At 42.2% G+C, this 16,143-nt stretch overlaps 1 protein-coding gene across 2 annotated transcripts in view; it reads right to left on the minus strand.

Moving 5' to 3' along the window:
- LOC121614478 (adhesion G protein-coupled receptor L2-like) overlaps window positions 1-16,143 on the minus strand; it is an 87,202-nt gene that overhangs the window by 28,833 nt on the left and 42,226 nt on the right. For both annotated transcript variants that reach the window (XM_041948346.1, XM_041948345.1), the window contains exons 5-7: window positions 12,185-12,985; window positions 3,292-3,591; window positions 190-290 (exon numbers count right to left, since the gene is read on the minus strand). In XM_041948346.1, coding sequence (XP_041804280.1) covers window positions 190-290; window positions 3,292-3,591; window positions 12,185-12,985 — 1,202 coding nt within the window. The remainder of the gene's footprint in view (window positions 1-189; window positions 291-3,291; window positions 3,592-12,184; window positions 12,986-16,143) is intronic.

Raw genomic sequence — 16,143 nt, forward strand, 5'->3', positions numbered from 1 at the left:
TTTTAGCTCCATTAAAAAAAAAAAAAGCTAAAGTATTTTCATGATATGTACCTACATGACCAGTTCTCTGCAGCGATAAGAAAAATAAACCAAGCAAAAGGGTCAAAAATTGCCACTAGATGTTTGATTTTTAAGGTGTAACGTGTTTGTTTGCTGCTATATTTTGTAACTGACACATTCCTGTTTTACCTTTTGTGCCACTTGAGTCACCCAGTGGGAGGTGCAGTTGCTGAGGTCCGGGCCTTTGGAGCACCAGGTCCCTGCCACAGTGCAGAGGAAGGAGGCGATGCCTGCAGTCGAGTACAGAATAAACACAACAGTTGGAGGGGAGCCAAACCCTTGCTCAAATACAGTTTCTCCTGCTGATCCTTCATTCATGCAGACTCTCTGGTGCGGGAAACTAACTGTTGGGCAGGAACAACGATTTCCAAACAATTTGAAGCGTGCGAGCTTTGTGCGGTCGACACAAACAAAACAAAATTGTATAAAGGATACTCAAACACTATCAGGTTCCTCCATAGCTTGGACTAAACTGGCAGAAAAAACAATGGAGTCTGGTTTGTTGTTGCCTGCAAATATTTCAGAACAGTACACATTTTATAGGCCTGTTTTATAGCACAGGCCATACTATGCCTGTCTAAATGAAACACAAGATAACTCCTAATGAATGCCTCTGACAACAGTGACAACATACTGCGGTAACACAAGACTCATTTCTTTTTCACCCCGCAGTGAAATCACTGTCTCTGTTTTTGCTTTCATCGCCCAATAGCCCCGCTTTATATTTTGACAGTCTGTCAGTCTCTATGATGGGGTGTTAAGGTAACTTGTGAGAGATTCCTGTGTGACTATCATTGTCAGCTGAGCTGGTATAACTGCCATCAGCACAATGTTCCCCTTACAGTTGACTTCCTACGCTGATTTTGAATGTGAGAAATAACTGTGAGTATACACTCTGAAAGCTTTGGACAATTAGCAGACTTTGGTTGAGCTTTCTATTTCAGGAGTTCCCAAATATTGTCCAACATCTTCATTGGTTTCTGTGCTTTGTTGGGGGCTGGGGGTTGGGGGTGGTGGCAACAAACATTTTTTTCTCTCTGTTCACTCTCACTGCAAGAATATTCAAAGTTGGACACAAACGGGAACAATGTACATTACACCATTATATTAAAACAGAGCTGTGTTACCTATTTTTGGGACAGCGAGAGGCTCTAATCATGCTAGATTATAGTTTAGAATTTGACATACCCCCTAGCTGAAATGTCACAAGCTCGGCACACAGAAGCAAAGATGGAAATAGCACGTTAACAGCTAAATAAGCACAAATAAAGTAACAGGGACATTTTCACACATTTTGTCAGGATCTTTGAAGCTTTGTTTCTAATCATTTGTATGCTGAAAGTGTGAGATTCTCTTTGAAATGTTTGATTGTTAATGGAAAAAAACCCACTATCCCTGTTTACCCCCAACAGAGTTTATCGGCAAATAATCAAGCTGATTAAAAATAGCCTGACTTACACAAGATGAAAATAGCAGAAACACATGCACATGTTCAAATAATCAAATATTATTGACCTTATGCGTCTCGGCAACAAGGAAGTGCTCTGGCTCTGCTTTTTTGTCTTTTAACGTCTTGTCTACAACAGAGGTATGTGTTGTGTTACCTACCATTTAGCAAACATCGGTTTGATAATATTAATGTAAAGTGTGAAGGACTGCCAGAGCTGGGAGAAACTTCTTCTATAGCAGTGTGACAAACATCAACCGATATTTACGGAGAGGCGCTAATTGGATCAGTTCTCCCACACAGCTCTGGGATTAGCTGGTCATCTTACTGTTATAATAGTCATGGTGACTGATTAATGAGTTGGTGTCTGCAATTTACAATGTTTTTACAACAATATGACATTGTAACAGAAGTTCTCACCATCACAGCTGAGACACATCTCATTAGTTGTGTTTTAATTATATGGGCTTATTTTTATGTAACAAACTGATTATATAAAATTATATTATCAATAAAATGCAGTACATGTCAATTTGTGTGTTGTGTTTGGGCAGCTCAGAAATCTCTGTAGTCTTTGTTTGTTAAATCAACACTGTAGTTTCTGGTGTACTTTAATTGGACTGCATCATATTTCAGGTTGAGCTTTTGTTTTTTTTATACACGATGGGCAGAAAGCTGCACGATCCAAAGTGGATGCAGGAGAAAAGAGCTATCTTAAAATTCCGCCTACTCGCACCTCCTCCAAAGCACACGAATTAAAAACTGTCTGAACCCAACAATCCACCTGGCGAGTTTGAAAAGCACCTTGTCTAAAATTACGGCATTCATCACAGCCAGAATCTGTAAAAAATGAAATTATCATCTGTTTTTTTTTTTTCAAATATCAGAAGGTCCTTAGACAAATCATGTGTGATGAACGCTTCCAGCAGGAATAATAACCAAATCTAAGCTTAAGATAGTGATATATGTTCAAAATCACTTTATTCTGCATGTCTCGATTAGAATTTTAAAATAAACTCTCCGCACTAACCAGACCCTGTCAAAAACACTAAATTCTGCATTCCTCAGCGCAACTGGGAACCCATTAATGACTAGGCTGAGACCAACAGTCACATGATAAAAATTCAGTGTAACTGGCTGAACTGCAGGCTGTGTTTACACAGAGCAGAGTGGAGAGGACAAGCGTCTGAACAGGTTGTAAAAATGTAAGTAGTTCAACATGTACAGCATGTGGAGCACCCCCAATTTATGGCGTTACAACTGTGCGCAAAAGACAGTTTTGTGTTCTTGCTACTTGTAGCCATTATTGTGCTGTTTCCATACAGATGCAGAGTTTATATATCGCAGTGAGCCCACAGCTGAGAAAAAATGTGACAGAAAAAAAAGAAGCAAAAAATGCCCAGAAACTGCTCGGGGTTAAGAGGGTAAACACACTGCAAGAAAGAGCTACAACACGTGTAAAACAACAAATTGTCTCTTTCACATTTCTGTTTATGTAAAGGTTAAACAAACTTGGTAATTAGTGAGCTTTAGAGCTGTTTCCCTCCATTTCCAGTCTTACATCTTTCAGTGCTCGGCCCTACTAAACACCAATACACAAACATGTGATCTTCTAACTATTCCTAGCTCTGTATAGCGCTAGCATCCTGCAGGCAGAACAGTGGGTGAGAAAAAGTTTGTAAAGTCTATATATATCTATATTATTTTACAGTGGAAATTTTGGTTTGTAAAAAGTTATAATATGTCAACAGTTTGTGTCGAACACCATCAGATGGTGGGCGTACCTCTGGTGCCTTTGGGGCAGGGCCTCTCCACAGCGCTTCCAGTGTGGGTCTGGGGCCAGTCGATGGCTCGCCTCCTGGTCGCCTCACAGAAGCGTCTGGGTGTCGGTGGGAGCTCCGGGACGGTGGGCTCTTCTGTGCTTGAGCCACGACTGTCCTCGAACGGGTCCCTCCCGTCTCTTGGATCTGCTCCTGCTGCGGTGGTGTCACCCTGCCCCTTCGCGGTGGACGCAGCGGTGGTGGTCACGACCGAGGTGGTCTTCGGTATGGACGGCGAGACGGAGAAGTCTTCGATGGTCGGCACTAGGACAAGAAAAGAGTGAAGCTGTTAGAGCTCGAGTCGTAAATGTCCTTTCCTTGAACTCCCGTCACTTGCAGCAGCGTGGGGGACTGCAGCTGTTTCCAGTGCCATGGCTTGTTGGTATTGCTAAACTTACTGCTGCCCATAATTCCTGCAAATAAAAAGCTTCCACCTCTTTCCTGCTCCGTCACTAAACAAAATCAAGGCAAACCTGCCAACGTGACACTAAATCTATCACTATTTATAGTTTACTTTGGCCCATAAATAAGACAAGCAGTGGCGGTGCAATCCTTTGACAGAGCAGTGATTTCCTCCCAACAGAGTCTGTACCTTGGGCTGATTAAATGTCAACAATGAAGACAAAGCCTGCCTGCATTTTACTTTTTTTCTGCCTAGTTCATCTCTCTCACTTTGATAAAGCTGGTGTGTGGAAGGAGAACTGCACCGCTCCGAGCGAAAACCATACATCAGCAATAATGCGATTCCACTGTATTCAATCCACGCCTACCCTGCAAAGCAAATCTATGTGTGAATGCGCACGTGCACGTGTGCGAGTGCGCTTGTGTTTGCTCCGCCGCTCAGGTGTGTTTCTGCTTAAACCCACAGCGTGCGCACAGATGGATATCTGCTGCAGAGAGCCTGGAGATAACTAGCAAATGAGAGCAAGAATAGGAAATCTATAAATTTTATATAGTATGAATAGCCAATATGAATGAAAAACACACAGGGGATGTTTGTGTGTGTGTGTGTGTGAGCGTGTCTACACGGATAGACAAGTCTCCTGCATGAATGATCATACACTTTTACCCACAACCACCTGATTGTATTTGGAGATAAAAGCAGCTTCCCACAATGAGGTCTGCTGCTGTCAAAGGTCTTTAGGTTCCCTGGGTGCTTCTGGAAAAATGCAATATCATACAATCTGACACTCCATCATCAGACACATATCTCCATTTCCTGAGAGAGAATGGTGACAAAGCCCACATTTCACATTTCACACGAATCAGCCAGGCAGGCGGATCTCTGCTTTTTCATTCCAGTGAAATATTTGAGTTTATTACAAAGCTGATATCTGGCGATGTGGTCAGGAGGCCACAGCAGGGAGGGAATAGTGTTCCTGTGATGCTCACTATGAAAAAAAATAAAATAAACCCCAAGACACCCTACAGTGACGCGGAATTGTGACATTTCACTCAGTGACCTTTTCCCCTGGCAGGAGCCCTGGCTAATTACCTTACACTCATTCAGTCATTGTGTGTCTGTCACCCCGACATTCACAGGTTGGCCAGGCTGCAAACGCAACAGCTGACAAGCGCGGATAGCATGAGCGCCCACAGCTGTGAAGGTATTCAGAATTACTCCAAAGGAAACAGGTTAAGAATGACAAAGAAATTCAAAAGAACTGACCAAATATTTCAGACAGTCCAAGAAAGGGACCTGAGATGATCAGAAATATTTTAGCACATTTCTTATTGGAAAACAGGATTGTCATGGTCTATTTTTTTTCCCTAAACAGATAAATACCTCTATATAATAGCACAACAATGCCCATTTAAAAATAAGCTTTTTAAATGTATTATGTATTGCCAGTGAAGATTTTATTGACTCAGGAAAAGTGAGATGATTCATAGGCTGACTCCACTGATTCAATATACGCATATAATGCAATACAAGGGCAAGTGTAATTGGGTTTCAGATTATTAAACCTCTCCATACCTGAGTAAACTTCTGCTTTCCCACAGGCTGATATGAGCCCTAATATGCATCTGCCTGAAACAGCATGCTCGCATCACCTGATTAACCTGATTGGTCCAACTTAAGAGTCCAAAGCCCTGTACCACCCACATTTCAGCACACATTATCATGCGGTATCGAGAAACATTTTGGTCCGTCTTGGCCTTTATTTTCAATGTTCTCTTGTCAATGTGCTTTCAAATAGCATAAATTATCAGCAGTGAATAATAATTTAAGAGATGGTGTAAATGGGACTATCAGGTGGAAGGTAAAGAAAAACATATTTCCTCTGCTGGCAATAAACTACTATTTTCATTATCAACTAATCAGCTGCTTATTTTCTTGATTAATCATTTAGTTTTGAACATGTCACCAAGGGCCAAAGGTGATGGTTTTAGATTGACTGTTATATTTGAGCAACAGTCCAAAAGACAAAAATATTCAATTTATTATCGCTGGAGGCTAAAACCAGTAAATATTCACATTGTATTTTCGCTATTTCAAAATGATTCACCAGCCTAAAATGAAATTTGTTGACCATTTAACTGGCGTTCCCTTTTGATCAAGAAACCGATTAGTCGATGTACAGAAACAAACACAAATGAGAATTTTTCAAGCAAAAAAAAAAAAAAATCAGCTGGGGTTTAAGGAATATTGTGATGGATGCTTTTCACTATTTCCTCAAAACAATGAATCTATTGATTGAGAAAATATTTGGCAGATCCAAGCTGAAAATAATCACTAGCTGCCTCCCTAATGAGTCACAAAATCCAATGTGATATGAGCTTAGAAGCATTAAGACAACATATTCTATTCTATCTTATGAAGAAAGCACCACATTAGCATATTTTCCCTACACAATTTAAAATGTTTCTGAGTTCATGCCATGAGACACTTGGTCATTGTCTCTCTCATGTTCACTCTTTCAGGCTGAATCAGAAAATCATATCGATTTAATTAGGAGGGGCACTGAGACGTCGACTGAGTGATTCTTTTTTTTTTTTTAATCAAAGATGAGATAAATTCTTTGTGGATGTTTTCAGTCAGCACGTCTTGAGTAATCAGAGTATGATTGTGAGGAACATCAAGAAGACTAAATAGACAACATATCTGTTTAATCCTACATCAAGTAATGTGCTTGTCAGATGTCGATGCATTCGTGGGCTTATTCCGATGCCACTGCACCAGGCGCGCTGCAATTTTCTTTTGATTGCGAAGAGCAAAATTTTCATCCAGTAAGAGCTCTGTGTCCTCTGATAGCACTCAACCAAGAGAGGACTGCACCAATTAGCTGCCATTTCTCCCAAGAGGGAGTGAAGTCACTCTTTATGGGCAATCTGACACCGATGGCATACTGTTGCCATATGCTGAATAATACCTCTTGTAAATAATGGAAGAGTTTGAGAGTGAACACTTGAAAAATTGCTGTCACCAGAGTCTAAACAGAGCGTGTAAATTAAAACAGAGTTAAAAGGAAGGGAAACGATTAAGCAAGATCATCAATCAAGACATCGGAGATGAAACAGAATTAGTTTTATCACTTTATGGCCCCCCAGAGTCATTCACGTATCTGCGAGGAAGACGACAAAAAATATGAAACCGTAATCAGATGATCTGAGGTCTAGATATTCTGTTTGTCCTTGCTTTTGTAGCTTACACCACAGCACTAAAAGAGATGTTTTATCTCCAATTACACACATAGAGCCAAAGCAATAAAAACTATCTACCTGTCCATACAAATGGCAGGATAAATGGATCATAAGCCGCCTAATACCTGCTATTAGGGAAGAGTGATGACAACTCGCAGTCAAATCAAGCTGTTTTAAGTGGTTTAATTTTCTGATGATGAATCACTTACAAGGCTAATCCTTCCAGTACAATAACGAACAGACACGTATAGCTGAAAGGATATATTGAATAGGCAGAGCTCAGTTTAAAATCATCCCTAAATTAGCAGGGTCTGATTGCACTATTAAAGGCTTCAAATCAATCAGCATGCTCCTGTCGCCTTTTACACGTCGGATGTTTGCTGTCCTCGAACCGAGAAGCAGCTGATTCAGATGCACGCTGCAGGAAGACAAGCGGAGAAAACTGCTTCAGTTAGCAGGGATCCATTTCTAAACCACATTAAATGGTAAGCGAACTTCCTACTGTTGATCCAAATGAAAAAGAAAACAACATGACAGCTGTGGGGTTGTTTTTTTTTCTTTTCACTGCACTGTGAACATGACCAATGCAAGAACAAGAGAAGAGCAAATATGGAGCACTAAATTTAGGGTTATATCCAGCAGCTGTTAAGGTTAGCTTAGCATAAGAAATGGAAACAAGGGGAAACAGCTAGCCTGACTTTGCCCATAGATAACAAAATCCAGCTATCAGCACTTTAACACCCCACGACCTAAAGCTCACTAATTAACACCTTATACCTTATTCGTTCAATTTTTGTACACATTGAGCAAACAACCGGTATTGGGCACGTTACTTAAAAATCAATTACTCATTACAAACACCAAATCCCCTGCGCCCATACGTCACATATTCAGCATTTAACACAAGTAGAAATCGAAAAGCAAACATTGTGGTTTAACAAGCAGTTAGCCTACAGATTGGAGGTATTAGCTGACCGTCAACAGCTAGCGTAGCGAACGTAGGATTACCAGAGCAGAGGTGAACGCTGGCAAGCTAGCTAAAGCACACAAAAAGCAATTTGGACAACTTTAGAGTTAGTGAGAGCAACAGTTTCTCCCTTTAGGTAGAGGCTAGCTAACATGTCCCGAGCAGTCTCCATCAAACTATCATGTAATTACTGAATTTCACATTGTACTTTCACTACACGTTGCTGAAAACGCAATCACAGTATAGTATGTATGAGTAAGTTATGCAGTAATGCTCAACACTTATTTAATAGTTTAATAGTCGATCAGTGTTAATTAGGGGACAGCCTGGCTAGCTGTTTCCAGGCTTTGCCCTCAGCTACCAGCTCTTGGCTCTATAGCTTCATATTTACCGTACAGGCATGTGGGTGGTATTGATCCTCTCCCCCCAGAGACTTAATAAACTTGAGTTTTTTTTTTTTTTGCTTTAACCAGATCAAAAGGCATCTCGACACGCTAATCATCCCCAATACACCACATCGAGAAAGACGTGGTGCGACTCCATGCGTGTTCTAGATCTTTATTCGTAGGCCATTTTAGCTTGACTCAAGACCAAGACTGTTCCAGAGGATACGAACTGTGTGAGAGCTACAGTTGGTCTTTTTGCCTCTTTACCTGGAGCCAGTGCTGGTAATTAATGACAGAGAAACAAATCCCACAAGACATGAATTTTACATTAGGCTGTTTATATGCACTCGTGCTGTTCTGCTTCATTCATGCCTACGTGACAAGAGCACACAGCTTGGTATGGAAGGTAAAGGGCCACAAGACAAATCATGTGCAGCTCCAATGCTGTAGAACACGTCCTTATTTCTAGTAAATGAAAAAAAAAAAAAAAAACTCAAGCCATTGAGAAATTGTTGCAGGGTTGCTTTATTGGCACTTGCTCTTTAAAGAGCAGTGGGCAGAAAAAGCTCTGCCGGACATATCCCGTGTCTGTGTGGGGTAATTTATGAGGCCTTAGACTGAGTTCTGTGGAGCAGCAGACATAGTGCTGTCATAACTAGACGGCCTGAGTCAGAGAAAGGTGGCAAAGCGGCTCACACTAAAGACACACGCATGCGGACAGGAAGATATATGTGCGGACAGAAATACACTCGGAGCAAAAAACACTACAAAACTCTCTGTCATCTGCAGCTAGGACGTCCATTTAAACAATTTCCCTCCTGTAATCTAGCCAGCGTTGATCCATGGCAAGAAGCAGAACAATTAGAGCTCCTGCAAATCTCCTGACTCCTTCACTCCGGGCTCTATTTCTGTTGCCGAACACGATGCTTCAGAGAGTGGAACACAGGCTTAGTGCACGATGCATCTATAAATGTCCTGCATCGCAGAGGCTCACCTGGATGCGCCGTTCAGGGATATAAGAGTGAACCAAACAGCAGCGAGGTGCACAGCGGGGTTTAGCCACAAAATGGCTGAGCAGGAAAAAAAAAAACAAAGCATCGGCTTTGTGACGAGGTATCTATCATGTGGCACGGAGGATATGAGACGGTGTTTCTTCTTGGCATTTCAGGGCCCACTTGTGCTTACTGTTACCAGATTACACAGAGTGGCAAAGCCTTTCGGACAAAGCCATTAATTTTATGTCTCTCGTCTTTAAGGCCTCAGATCAATGCTACCTCAAAGACAAATTAATTTTCTCCTTTCTCTCCTTGTTAGTTTGAAATGCTCTCGGCAATTACTGGCTCCTCTGATTGTTTTTTTCTCCCTTTTTTTGAATTCATTGGACTGAAATCAGTTAATGCCTTTGCACATCACAGAGAATACATTACCGGTGTCCCTCTAAGTTTTGCAACGGCGGGCACTAAGGTGTGCTTTTTATTGGCATGCACCTCTTCTGTAGAGACCTCTGAGGCAGCGGACTCTCTAAGTATTGATCATCGCTGTTTTGTGTTCACAATGCATTAGCAGAGAACAGGCATTTTCTTTAAATGCGTGTGAATTGTTTGGAACAATAAGCGGAAAGATCAATATGGGGAATGATCGTGGCTAATCACTTCAGCTAGAGCCAGAATTAAGAAACCTGCAACGTTACAAACACTCCACATAAGGTAAAGGAAATACCGGCAAGTTGCTAAAGTCAATTATTTCTGCTTTGATCACTTTGCTAAAACTCCCTTAATATAAACCCCTAATCCTGCTGGCACTTCAGAGTCTCTCTAGGATGAGTATTACAGCCAAGGTTGAAGCTTCTGACAGAAAAGGACACAGACGCTCATTGTGTTACATGAGTTGTACAAAGGAGAGAAATACACTGGGTTTGGTGTTCGAGGTAACTTCACTCTGTGGTCGATGAATCTTAATGGGCACAATTAATTTCCTTTACGCCTCAAGTGCCCCTCAGTTTCAGAGAGAGAGACATTATTTCAGCGCCATTAGATTACCCTGCAGAATAGGTTGTTTAATTCAACGCCATATCATGGGCAGCAATAAATCCTAATAGCTACACAGTAAAGAAGTTAAAGGTGTAGATCTGAAAAAAAACCTAATAAACAAGAACCAATTATTTTCAAGTGCCATTCACAAAGCCAGACGTGCCGCTGGAGGCCGGGGCATCTCGAGATGCCTCCTCTCTCCTTCTTGAGTTCACAACATTTCGAAATGTTCCCATAAAACACACTTAATGATCCAAAGTGACAACTTCTGCTGCAAGGACGCATTTCTGATTGGATTCCAATAACAAAACAGTGGCAGGAAAACGGGTACTTAGAATAATGAGTGAAATCAGCTTCTATGTTCTGTTGGGTTCCTTGATTAAATGCACTGTTCCTGCAGCAAGTGGCAACACTAAGCCTATGTGGCATTTATGTTTACCGAGGCATTACAGTAGCTGAGAGAGCACATTAAACCCTTCACTGAAAATGCTCTGTGATGGCCACTTTGCTCCTCTCCCTGAGCCTCTTTCGAGACAAGGAGGGTAATTATGATAATTCAGCTGTTAATTACATTTACATACATCACGACGTGAACAGTTGAGAAGACAGCTTGCATGCGTGGAGAACTCATTAAAGTTTGAGTATTTTTCATTTCTCCTCTAACATACCCTTAATAGAAGCTTTGGTTGTTCAGCGAAACAGACACAAACTTGGAGCCCCCTTGGGTGTCGAGTTATCATGCTAGGGAGATCCCAGGGAACGGCAGGAAAACAAACAGACGTGTTGACAAGAGGCCAGAGTTCAGGAGCACACAGCCGCCATTGAGACATCAACGCCCCCCCTTTCAACAGCTCAGGTCAAGAATCAGATTTCCCCCTGGCAACCCCCTCCTGAATATCCAGAAGTTAAAAATCATAACTTAATCCAGACCAGCGCTCGGGGGCAACTCGAGCCTCTAACTTAACGTGAAGTCGGGTCAAGCTCCTTGTTTCCACACTTCATACAGCAGGCTTAGCCTGGCTCCGTGGGGTAAGGTGGCTGCAGCCAGGTAATTAAGCCCATCATCACTTTAATGCAAGGTCCCCGTGTGATGACACGTATGTCACCTCTCAGCACTTCACAGATTAATTTAAGCCCCTGAACCGCCTGACAAGATCCTTCACTGTAATTGATCTCTCTTCCCAGCTATTCTTCTACCCTGATTCACCGTGTGGTACATAACTCACACTCTTCAGCCGAGTGGTTTTAGAAATATTATGCCACAATAGGATGGTGATTATCTCCTGATCTATTGTGAAAAATGGCTTCTGTGAAGTTGATGAGGTAGCCATGGCAACACAACTTCAAAATCCCAAGGTAAAGAGAGGATAACCTCTGTCACACTGTGCATAATACTTCTCAAATGCATCCTCAGCCATATATATATATATATATATATATATATATACACACACACACACACACACACACACACACACACACACACACACATTCATAATGGTTTTGGATAAGGCCTGAGATTAGAGAATATGATAGGGTCCAGGCTTTATCTGGAATGAGTGCATCAACCCGCCTCATGGTAATAAAGAAACAGGCTTGTGAAGCAGCGTGATCCCATCGGGAGCTATCCCTCATTCCAAGGTGAATCTGTAATTTCTGTCTGCAAATGAGCCCTTTCCCCAAGACTAACACAGCCCTCTTTTCTTTATCACACCTGAATTGCATCCAAAATTAAAAGGCAGCCATCTGTGACATGCCACACTGCAACCGAACAATAGAGGAACTACACAAAGACAATGGACTGAACAAAAAAATGGAGCAGTGCTCACCTTCAGCAGGATCCGGTGGCCCGAAGTCCAGGTCGTAGCGCAGGATGTAAAAGTTATTCCACACGTATAGCTGGTTGTCCCTGGGGTTGTAATCCACAGCGGTGATGTACTGGTACTGGTTGGGGAAGAGGATGTCAGTGTACTCGCCCTGGCTCAGCTTGGTATTGTAGATGTAATCAATCTGGCTCCTGCTGGCCTCGCTCTCGTTCTCTTCGTAGGTCGAGCGCACCACGTGTAGCACGCCGCACACCATGAAGGCGTTAGAGGCAGAGCGCTTGTCGTACGCCGTCTCCCACGTGGCCTCAAAGCGGAGCGTGTACGGGTTTAGCTGGCTCACCACAATGCGCCCATTGTTCTGCTCCGTGGCGTAGATTACCCATAAACCCCTCTCATCTACCGCCAGGTCAATGTCCGTCTTGCCACCCCAGCGGTAAGGTGAGGTGTCGTGATAGTTGGCATTGTTAACAATGGCCTCACCGCTTTTGATGCGAGTGCGCAGGTCAAACTTGACAATGTTGCGAGTGCGTTCCTTGTTGAAGAAGATGGCGCCGTCATAGGCGACGAAACCTGTCCCGTCAACCCGGTGGGGCAGTTTATAGGTGGTCGTCTGGCGACCATTTTTGAAGTCCTCCAGGGAGGCATATTCAATGAGGGTGTCAGTGCGGTACGGCGTCCATGGCATGAAGAAGACTTTGTCACCGGCCTGCAGCGGGTCTTTGCACCACGACCCCGCTTGCTGCTCTGCCTCAAACAGGAAGGTGGCGTCGCCTACACCCTTCAGAGTCCCGGGACAAATGAAAACTAGTGACAGAGAAGGAAGCGAAACAAAATACAATAAGGCAAAATATTTTAAAACACAAGTAAAACATTTGACACGATTCTCGCTGCTGTACAACTCAAGAGCAGGACAAAAAGATCAGGGGCTGCGAATTTGGAGGAATCTTTTAACTAGTGCTTTTGTACTACTGCTAATGAATAGGAAAAAAAAACAAACGTGTCATAGTGATTATTCAGAATGAGAAATGTGAGGATAAGAGAACTTGCATCTCAAGGGTCTGCTGCTACAGGGACAAAACCAAACAGAACGTGAACAAAACAGGGGGAAAAAATCCTGCAAATGAAAGACAAAGGGAAATGGGACAAGTAGAGGTCACACGTCTTAACCAGCCTGTCCCTGATGTCAAATGCCACATGAACAGCTGGGTATATGGACACACTGCACATGCATACTCACATGACTGAGGTCAGAAACCAAAATGATAAGGGAACAGACTTCACATCTTGTGATAAAGAGTGAACAACAGGTTGTCAATGGTGGTGGCGGCAGCAAAGCAGAGGTAAAATGAAAGTGGAGGTTGGGGAATAGACCGAACAACAGTGGTAAAGGATTTTCACTACTTCTGTGGCAAAAGACAAGAGAAACCACTGATGGGTGAGGGAGGTCATGGCAAGGTTCCCATTTACACAGTGTTCAAATAATTGGTTCTGGATATAAAGGGACAAAGTGAATTCCTGTTTTTAAACTTCTTCTTTCTTTCTTTTTTTTTTTTTAATGGTCTGTGCCAGTCCCACTCAGCCATCACTGCTATTTCACATCACGTGCTATGGGTGCAGCAGAAGTAGGGCCAAGCAAACTAAGAATATATATACAGAACTACTCATTCTTCAAGAGTTAATACAGTGCTAGGCAAGAGTCCCTGGAACAAATCAACACCGAACAGTTGGTGTTTTCTTCCACATTGCGAGAACAAAAAAAAAAAAAAGAAAAAGAAAAAAGAAAAACTACGACCGTGGATGTCATTTGAAATTCTGTTTTTGAAATTCATTTGGACTCCATGGGTGCAAACAATCCTCCTATGGGTTTAGCATTTGACAGGAGAGGCAATCAGGAGGGGGAGGAGACGTGAGGGGAGCTGTACTCAACACCACAGAACAAGGAGCCAGAGGGGAGGGGTGGGGAGGACCAGACCACTCATTTACCTTTTTGCTCCACTTCTATTTCAGGCATTGGAAAAGAAAGCAAAAAAGAGTGCAAAAGGGAGAGAAAGGTTATCACGAGTCAACTACCAGGTACAAAGAGAAGAATTAGTCGGAGGATATGACCATTAGATGAACTGCGGGGCTGCTACGGGAAGAAGAGCTAGGGGGGGAAAAAAAAGGTTGTTTGTTAGCGAAACGGCCTCTCATCCTAGGATATAAAAACAGACAAGTTATGGCTGGAGACAAGCTACGTGCCATGTTTTCCAGCACATTCAACTTTTTATTCCTACCATCTTTAACTGCCAAGAAAATAACGCATTGGCCACTGTAAAAGCAGAATAAATCCCTCTAAAAATGCTTCCCCTAAGTGGCAGGAGGAGAAAAAAAAATTCCCGGTCATATTTAGATGGATAACATTCTTAGAGAAACAGCACAGGAGTTATTTTTGGCATGTACTGACTGAGGGTGGAATTTGTTCAAACTTTATAAACACAAATCAAAAGTCGATTCCAAACTTGCTCGCCCACACACGTAAAACACGACACGGTGCTAATGTTACAGACCAAACTCTTAAATGAGCCAAAGAGAGCAAGAGCACATGAGATGACTGATGAACAGTCGGCCTAATATGGAGTTTCTTTAGTGGACTGTTGAAGCCTGCGTACGCTGGGTGGAGGGGGAGAGGCTGGAGACAGTATGTGAAAGATTGAAAGCTAAAAAAAAAAAAAAAAAAAGGGGAACAAAGAGGTTAGTCGGTGGGGGACGGGACAGGAGGTGAAAGGGAGGTCTGTTTGAAAGAAGAAAAAAAAAGAGGTGAATATTTCTGAAAATGTTTACGATTCATCAATTTCAATACAAAGTACTTTCACAGGCAGGGATGAAGCCTAAAGCCGCTCTCATAAACCACTCTAAAACACCCTTTTAAGGTAGATTAACTCAAATCAGATACCATACACAGAATCTAAAACGGTGCCGGATATAACTAACTCAACAGTACATTTAATTAAACAATTTTCACAGCTTTAGTCTCTAAAGCCGATCCATGACCGGAATACTGGAATTTGGTTAATCTGCAAAAGATGCAGAGTCATCTCAGACTCTTAGGATTTTTATCACTTATGCTGCTTCACTGTGTTATCCTCTGTAATCTGTTTTTCACACGACACGAGTGAATCACACCTCTAATGTGTCCGATTCTCTGTAATCTCTGCAAAAGACACCCGATCTAAAGTCACTATTATTAAAGCCAATTAAAGGGTCAGTTCAGCCAAACTACAAGAAAACATATTTTCTCTGTTACCCCCAAGTGATGTCTAGTCATGCGGATAGTTTTGGTTTTGGCCTCCGGTTTGAGATTTCTTCCAAATAGAGTAGAGGTCAGAGGAATTTTGTTTGTGCTCACAGCCGTTTGAAAAGAAAAAAAAAACATTTTTATAGGAGCTATTTCTTCAGTGCAAAGCTGCTCGAATCAAAACAGTAAGTACGAGCAACGCAAACTGTTTCTGAAGGACATTTTGTTGTTGAAATTTCGTTTTTCGATATACAAAATCTCACAGGAGCAACGAAAGGGTTTGATAAGACTGTATTGTCAGGTCTGTGTCACTAAAACTCAAGGATTCAATGTCCAGCTGTCAATGTGTGTCACTACATTGTAATAACAGGTTTATCCTACTTACAACTACACCTTATTTTTCACCTGCTCCTTGCCCTAAATACTGGAGATCCATCACATATCATACATTAATGTGATATAAAGGTTGAACTATAAAATCACGCATGCTACTCGCAGCAATACGGTGGTGCTACAGAGTGATCCTTTCCCTCACAAGAAATCTTTGGCTGAGGACACACACCTGCTTACAGAGAATCAACCAATCAACAGCCAGGAATTTAATTTAAGCCATCACAGAATAAAAATGAACACATCTAAGAAGAGATTCTTTGGCATCTGAACTTAAAGTCCAGCTGAAGCTCGCTGG

Source organism: Chelmon rostratus, chromosome 12 (assembly GCF_017976325.1).
Source record: "Chelmon rostratus isolate fCheRos1 chromosome 12, fCheRos1.pri, whole genome shotgun sequence".
NCBI classification, from domain to species: domain Eukaryota; kingdom Metazoa; phylum Chordata; class Actinopteri; order Chaetodontiformes; family Chaetodontidae; genus Chelmon; species Chelmon rostratus.